Source organism: Jatropha curcas, chromosome 3 (assembly GCF_041381405.1).
Source record: "Jatropha curcas cultivar XTBG-Jc1 chromosome 3, XTBG_Jcur_1.0, whole genome shotgun sequence".
Lineage (NCBI taxonomy): Eukaryota > Viridiplantae > Streptophyta > Magnoliopsida > Malpighiales > Euphorbiaceae > Jatropha > Jatropha curcas.
Window position 1 is genome coordinate 420,632 of NC_143153.1, and position 8,697 is coordinate 429,328.

General features: G+C 30.0%; 1 protein-coding gene across 1 annotated transcript; it reads left to right on the forward strand.

Annotated features, from left to right (window-relative positions):
* Positions 1-6,119: 6,119 nt before the first annotated feature.
* On the forward strand, positions 6,120-6,735 carry LOC105644860 (glutaredoxin-C1). Its single transcript, XM_012230353.4, has one exon. It carries the CDS (start codon positions 6,179-6,181, stop codon positions 6,554-6,556), a length of 378 nt encoding a protein of 125 aa, XP_012085743.1. The 5' UTR covers positions 6,120-6,178; the 3' UTR covers positions 6,557-6,735.
* Positions 6,736-8,697: the final 1,962 nt, after the last annotated feature.

Here is an 8,697-nt window from a genome sequence, read left to right on the forward strand (position 1 = left end):
TTTTCTTCTGCTGTGTAGTTTCCAAAGGAAGGGATTAACAGAAGAAAACAGAAATGAAAATGAAAATTCAAAGACTGTAAAAGGGAAAGAAAATGAGAAGAAGGGAAAAAGAACGTGTACGTGTCAAATGGCGGGACTGACGGAGCTAACCAAGAAATGGAAAGCAAAAATATTTCTACTGTGATTAGAGATTTGGATTACGTCTTAATCAATTAATTCTCTCTCACACTTCGCATTTTGTTCCATCAAATTCTCCTCTTGATTCTTCATAATTAGATTATGATAAGCATGTTCAAATTCACTTACCTTACGCTTTCATCATACACTCGTGTCCCGACTCTTACCGGATTGATTTCACTTACCACTCTAATCAATATTTTTTATTAGTCACAGTTCTATTTTTTTCGATAAAAATAATATTTACAGTTTTTTATTTAAATTGTATTTATGTGCATCTTTATTAACAAATATACTATTATTAACATTATTAATCAAATCTTAAATCACTAATTAAAATATGAACCTCCCACTCTGCTAAATTAGGAAAAAATTATGAGATTATATTAGGAAAAATTAATAAAAAGTTATATTTACCATATTAAATATATTTTTCTTAATTTATTCAAAAAAGTCAAACTTAACTTATTTTTATGAGACAGGAGAAACAATAAATTAAAAATATATGTGGATACAGCAATTTTGTTTAATAGAACTAATTAGATCATAATTTATGTATAATCCTGTAATTAAAAGTCAAAATATTAGAAAATTTCAAAAATAGTAATAATCCATATTATATAATTCATTTTAATTTCAACATATTAGAAAAAACATAATTAGATTCTATAATATATTTTAGCGAAAATATATTGATAAATAAACATACTTATATAATGATTTGGTCAATAAATAATATGATTTTACTATTTTTATATGTTGATTAATAATTTTTAAGACCGAACAAGAAGAGAAATATGTATGAAATTGCTTGTTGGATTCAACCATGCCAAAGGATGTTATAGTAAAATTACATAATATGCTTCCATAATCACATTATAGTAAAATTATTAAATTACTAATATTATTATTAGAACGAGGAGATATAATTTATCTTATGATCACATAGCGTAAAAGTTTTAAAATTATTAAATTAAATAATATAATGGATGGTTAGATTGTTTTAATGTAGTAGAGTATTATTTTTTTGGATTAATATATTTCCAATGGAAGATTTATTGTTTGTGTTGATATTAAATATTATGATAATATAAATTTTGAAATGAATTTTATATAATTTATTTATATTAAATGAAACCCTAAAGAAATCATACATTCTTTCACTAATAATTTAACCTATGAATTTATTTATAAAATCATGAAACTTCCTTTCTTTTTAAAAATTTTAAATGTTTAAAAAATAAAATCAATTCCCAAAAGTTTTTAAAAAAATTAGCCTTAATTAGGCATAATAATAAGAACCTTGTTTTGGAGATGATATATATAATAAAATTAGCTTTTTTTTCCCTTTTTTTTTAATTATTCCAACAAAATTCCAAAACGGTGTCTCTTAATAGAAACCTCATTAAATTTCACATTATTTTTACATATATGATGTGGCATCACATTATTTACCATATTTAACCTTCTTATTTTTACATTTCTTGATTGAAAAAAAAAAGAAAAAGAGAGAAAAGAAAGATAAGAGTGTGTGAACCCAAAAGGATAAGTTGAAAAGTAAAATCCCTTTCACATTGTTACTTGGTCTTTCAAGAACAAATGCCAAGGAAATCCAAGTGGGTCGCATTGCAATACCATATTTGCCCTTGTGAAATTCGAACTCATGGAAATGTGGTGATAACAAGCCACCGACAATATTCCAAAAACAAAAATCCATGTATTGGACTTAATAAGGATTCTTCTAGCTAAGGGATTAGGAATTTAGTAGAGAGATTCCATGCCAAATTTTGTCATTTTCAAGAATGAATTATCTATGGTTTAGAATTCATGATTAGACAATGTTTATCGAAATGATTAAAGTAAATGTCTTCAGATTAAAGTAGATGTTCTTATCGGTCGGATTATCTTGTAATGTAAGAATTTAGAATATAATTTATAATAATACAGTCTTTTTTTTCAATAATATATAAAATTTTCTTAAATTATAATATTGTCCCCCATCTTGCTCATGCCTCTAAAGCAATAATAGAAGAGAAATGGGATCCCATTCCACTTATCCTATGCTCTAGTACATCATGCCTATTGGTAATAATATCACCATGTTTAACTCATGTGGTAGAAATTAATGAAAGAACATAACATTTTTGTCCTTTCTAACCATATTATAAAATATATGAAATAAACTAAACTAAGGTCAAAGTGTAGAACACATGGCTCTAACAAAGCAAAACCCTAAAAGATCACAACTCATATCTCACAACTAGAGCCAAATAAAGGGAAGATTCCAAGAAACATGAACAAAGAAGGAAAAGCACCACTTACCAAATTATTCTTGGCACGTTTTGGTGATTCATCAAATGAAATCCCACCACCACCTCCCATATTTCTTTCCATATGCAAAGATACAAACTAATAATTTAATTTTTGAAAAGCCAAACACTTATTTTTTTTTTTTTAAGAATTTTTTGACCAATTGGATAGCAACATCTTTGGTTGTTTCACCCTTTATGAGTTCAAAGTTTAAACTAATCAAGGAATGTCATGCAGCCTACATCTCTTTCATGAAAATTGAAAGATTTGCCAAGATAATTCTTTTGAATTTTACAATTGGAGAATAGTTTTTTATTTAAAAATTTATTGATAAAAGTAATTTGAGAAATTTATTTATAATGTTTTGAAGCATTTTACATATTAAAATTTTAGTTTAAATAAACATTGAGAACTTAAAAACGCTATGAAAGGTGATTGACTTGGAAAAAGTGATAGATAGATAGATAGATTTGTTTACGGTTCGCAATAGCTTTTTTAAGTAATTTTTAGCGTTTTAATTAAATGATATTTTTTACAATGTTCGATAATTTAGAGATTAAAGTAGCGTTTTATAAAAGATTAATCCCCTTGACGTTTTATAAAAAATTATCTAAACAGCTAAATACCATTAAAACAGCTTATTTTACCGAATATACTCATAAAAATGGAATAAGTAGATTAATTTACCATATTGTGTACCTCATTGTGGTATATAGGATGGTGGATGGAAAAGTCCGTTTTGTTATTCATTACTTCTTCTTTATTTTGTTTCCACAGGCTTTGGTAATTGGGGTAAATAGTACTTATTGCTTGCTGACCCTTTTATGCAAAGGCAAGTAAAAAGCAAAAGCAATTAATGTAAAATTAATTGTTTGAGGCAAAAGCAGAAGATACAATAATTGTGTACTTTGAGACACTCAATAATGTTTTCATCTAACTAAAGAGACAGAGTTTCAACACATTTAGTAGTTTTTACTCTTCTAAGTTGTCTCGGCAAAAAACAAGTATGGAGGCCTCAAACCTCTATAATTTGGAGAAATTACTTAAATATTCATGAGTTTCACAACAAGAGTAAAATGAGCTTTTAAGCTATTTTTCCTGATACATTAAAATATCGAATGGACCGAAATAACAGCATAGACCGCATTAGTAAAATGATGTTACAAGTCAATTTTTATGCAAATATACTAAACGTGCCTTGTTGGTCCAGTTAAATATGAATCATTTACGCCAAAACTAGAAAATTACTAAATGCTAATGCAGGAAGGAGTGAGGAGTTTTAACTGTGATTAATCCCCGAGTCGAATTAAGCAGTTTCTGGTAATGAGATCCGGATACCGCTGATTTTTTTTTTTTTTTTTTTTTTTAAAAAGGAAGAAAAATTCACTTTGTTCTAAATCAAATCCTTGCCAATTAGATGGAGAGTAAAACCACGCAATACCATTTAACAACTAAATAGTAAACACTACTGAGATACTTAATCTTGATAATTTTTTAAAAATATAAAAAGATTAATTAAATAAATCCTAATTAGACATTAAAAAACCAAGCATTAGTTTCTCACGAGGGGCATGAAAAAGGAAAAGCCCAAAGGCCCGTAAGGTAAAAGCAAGTTTGTTGTTGGGACCCAGTTAACTCCGACAGACAAATATTTCGTTTTGGGCCTTTATTTGTGGGTGCTGTCTTTGGAAACTTGAATGCCCTAACTTGATTGCTTGGCCCACTAAGTGTATCAACGTGAAAGAAGTTAACCTTTCATTTTACTTTATTAATTACTTTTCAAATTTTAGAAAAAACGAATTATACATTTTTAAATTACATGATTAAAAAGCAACGGTTAATTTGAGTGAAAATGACTTAGATCTCTTAAATAAGAGGAACTGTTCGGTTCTTATAAATTGATAAAATCTCTACTCGGAATAAGAGATCGAGTGTTTAATCGTTGTGAATGTAGAAATTATCTATTAAAAAAGACACTGTAATTGATAAATTTCAAAACGAGATTAATTTTATATTCGGTCCGAAATGGATATGGAGAGATTCAATGCAAAACTATATACATATATATAATTTAAGAAATAAATAATAAAAAAAAGAGTTATTCGAATGAGTCGGCTTTTTATGTTTTGTACAGTAAAGCGAGGCGTTATGAGCTGAGCAGGAACTGTGTTGAACAGTCAGAAAGGTCAACTTGCGTTTGCGCCATTTGAAAACACCGTGAGCAAAGAAAAGCCAGAGACAGTATTGGACAGCTGAAAAAGCTCAAAATAATGCAGAGGATGGTCGGACCCCCACTACCCGATCCAAAAACCCTGATCTTTCGCCGGTATTCGGCGCAACCGTACCCAGCACCAGCGCCGCCTGGATATGGGTAATGCAGGCCACGCCTAACTTTATTATTTATTATTAGTATTATTATTTTGTCTTTTAATTTGTTTTTCTTGGTCTCTGTTTTTGTCTCTGCTTTAGGTGAACATGTCACCAGAGAATATACACATGCATTATGTAATTGTAAATGGATTCATCCTTTTTACTGTACTTACTAACCATCACAGTACTCCTTTTGCTAAGCTCGTTAAGTAAAAAATTAACCACCATCGCGTTTAGCTGGGATGGTAAGCGCCCGCAAAAAGGTTATCGTAAGAATTAAATTAAAATGCAAGTTCGATCTACAAGGTAAAAAATCTTAACACTCTATGCAAATTTCATTTTTTTTGGATGTGAAGAGAATTTGAATTTAGATCTATTTTGATCGGTGTAATACACGTAAGTGGAATTTCAAATCTACATATGCTTTGACAATTAATTATTAACATACAACTTATATATCTATAAACAAAGAGTCACAAATGATCACACCTTGTAATTTTGCTTCTAAACTATACAATCTTGTTTAAGTAATTTCAAAGTAATGTTTGGTGGAGGAAACATTACAATTCACACGCACCACAAACTTTTTCCCATCTCAATTTCAACAAAGAATAGTAATAAAGATTTACTCTTTGTATCGGTATTTTTGTTCGATGTATAATAAAAAATATTTTCATTTGAAATAAAATATATTTGTAATTGACTTGATATAGAGGTGAATCCGTGCATCGGAGGTGTAAGTGGCTCCTTAAATCGAGTATAGATAAATCCTTTCCATTAGTGAGGTTAATTCTTGAACCGTTAATTAATTTTATAAAAAGAATTTATAATATGCGCGTAATGGTCACGTCACAATAACAAAAGCAGACCCCTCATTTTCCTTTTTGTAAAAATCTAAAATCCGACAACTAGGACGGGACAGCCGTTGAAGAAAGTCAGGAAAGAGAGAAAGGTAAAACAGTAAAAGAAACCATAACAAGAAAGGTAAAACAGTAAAAAAAGAAAAGTTACAGACATTTCTCTAATATCTACTACTCCCTAGAGTAGACAAATAACTTGTAGCCGCCTTCTAAATCTGACAGCTTTGCTTCCCAGAAATTCTATAAGTGTACACATGATGTCTTCTCACGACAGACAACAATCCTTTTAAAGCAAAAATTACAACATAAATTTAGCACGCGCTGCGACAACTACAGACAAACCCTTCATTATTACCATAATGCCCTTCCACCATAACCCCACTATATATAAATACGTTACGACCTTGTTTTCCTCTGCAAACAAGTACAGAATCATATTTTTGTTTTGAAAGAAAACGAAAATGCATTACCAGATGACAGAGACATGGAGTGGTGGTTACTACGAAGCAGAGCCATTAGAGAGAGTGGTGAGATTGGCATCAGAAAGTGCAGTGGTTATATTCAGTATAAGTAGCTGTTGCATGTGCCATGCAGTTAAGAGGCTGTTCTGTGGGATGGGGGTTAATCCAACAGTGTACGAGATTGATGAAGACCCAAGAGGAAAAGAGATAGAAAGAGCTTTAATGAGGTTGCTTGGGAATTTCTCGTATTCTTCAAGTGCAGTTCCTGTTGTTTTTATTGGAGGGAAACTCGTTGGTGCCATTGATAGAGTTATGGCTTCTCATATTAATGGAACTCTTGTTCCTCTTCTTAAGGAAGCTGGTGCTCTTTGGCTTTGATTTTTATGAGTTTATTGTTTTTCTCTAACATAGGAAAATTAAGAGAAGTAAGTCATCAGTTTGTTTTTAATCATAATATAAATCTAACTTCTCCATATTTTGTTTTAATTTGAAAAAAAAAAAAAAAAGAAAATGAAAATTTCATTATCGGGTCTTTCCTTCTATTTTATTATCATACATACACACTGTGTTATTTTAATTACGTAGCTTCTAATTACGTTCTGTAATGGATGTTTAATTATTGGGTTTCTTTGCTTAATTAATCTTGCTAAAAGAGAGGAGGAGATGTCCCGTTGACCCGATGACGATTATGTTGACAAATGAATGAAATTGAGCCACGTCAGCAAACAGACAATCACTGAAAAGTAGTGAAGGAGTGAATTGGGAGGGACATACTAACAGATTCATGTCGGGTTGTCTTATGTTTATTGTTAGAGGCATGCTTGCTTATGTAGCCCTAATTAAATTAGGCTCTCTAAAAAGTTACAAGACACCAGACAGTGCAAAATGATTTGAGATTATAATATAATTAGGTGTCCATAGAATGAGGCCAAGAAGGATTTCACCACTCACACTTTTAATTTTAAGGGATATTGAAATTAATTTAGGATGTTTCAAATTAATTAAAAGTTAATGTTGATTTGTGTTTCAAATTATGGTTTTCAACATAATTGATTTTCAGCTTAAAATAGATTAATCTCTCGTCTAACGGTTAAACACGAGAGGATACTACTGATAGTAAAAAAAAATACCATTTTGTTTTATTGAGCTATGAGATTGTATCTATATCTTCAATTTTGTAAAATGTAAAAAAAAAAAAAAAAAAAAGATATATGTTGCTGACAGATATGAGGCCCAAGCAGACAGTAAGTTGCCAGCAATGTAGTATTCAGTTTGGGCCTTACAGGGTCCCTAAGTCTTGAAAACTTGGGCCTGTACATTCTCTAGCCATGTAAAGATTTGACCAAAACTCAAAGTGGGCCTTTGAGTATTATTATTATTTTTTTCATAAGAATAATAAACACACACATAAGAGACATCCACAAGACATATCATTTATCAAAATTATGAAAATTTTAACAAAACATCCTAATCCATTTATCACAAACACATGCATGGTTCATACATGATGCCTCTAAATATTATTATTATTAGTTATTAATTTTTTTTTTGAAAATGTAATTCATTAATAATAATATCAAGAATTATAAATAAACATATAGACCAGATATAGATATAAGTAAATGTAAAAAATAATGTGAATGCCAAAATTGAATAAAATTGAACCTAATCTTGAAATTATGTGAGTAAAATGTTAGTATTAAATTATAAATTGAGGGATTAACTTGTTAAATGTAGAGCCTTTGTTTAGCAATTGATGATTGGGTATTGATTATTGAAGATGAGCAATCTTGATAATATGAAATCCTGGGTAAAAGACACAAACATTGAATAACACTTCTACTAGTACTAAACTTGAAATCACATCAGGATACTTTGACCACTCATGAGAGACAACATTCTACATGTGCATAACTGATAAGCTAAGTCCCAACTGGATGAGCTTTAAGCTTGGGTTTATTTTTTTATGTCTTTGATCAAAATAGGTAAGAAGCTGACATTTTTAGACAAGTGGGTGATAAATAGAACAAAATCTTTGATATAGCACTTTTTTAACAAAACAAAATGATCCCAAATCAAATCCAAACCATCAATCCCAACCTAGGGTTTTAATCGCCGCTCCGCCATCTGACTCTGATTCTTGTCTCAACCAGTTTTATGGTTAGATCTACACATGTTCAATCAATTCCTAATTCAACTGTTATTTCATACTTCTCTATCCAACCAATTCTTAATTTACTTTATTTGAACATGAGATCTCCATGTTCCCAATTGATAAAACTCTAAGAACAAACATATGTGGTTGGGTTTAGTAACAATGCATGATAAAGAAATAGCCACATATGGAGAGGAAACGACAAACAATAATGAGTCAGAAAGCAAGCTATCTATCAATATTACGGAACATCAAGAAATTCCAATCTTCTCTTCAGTAAAATATTGTCCTTTTCAATTCTTAGACTTTACACACTCAAAAGATAATAAAATAATTACAGAGACAGCTTCCACCTCCAAATCAA

Bases quoted from the DNA above. Each gene is read 5' to 3' on its own strand.
- LOC105644860 (XM_012230353.4), top strand. From the start codon at position 6,179: ATGCATTACCAGATGACAGAGACATGGAGTGGTGGTTACTACGAAGCA.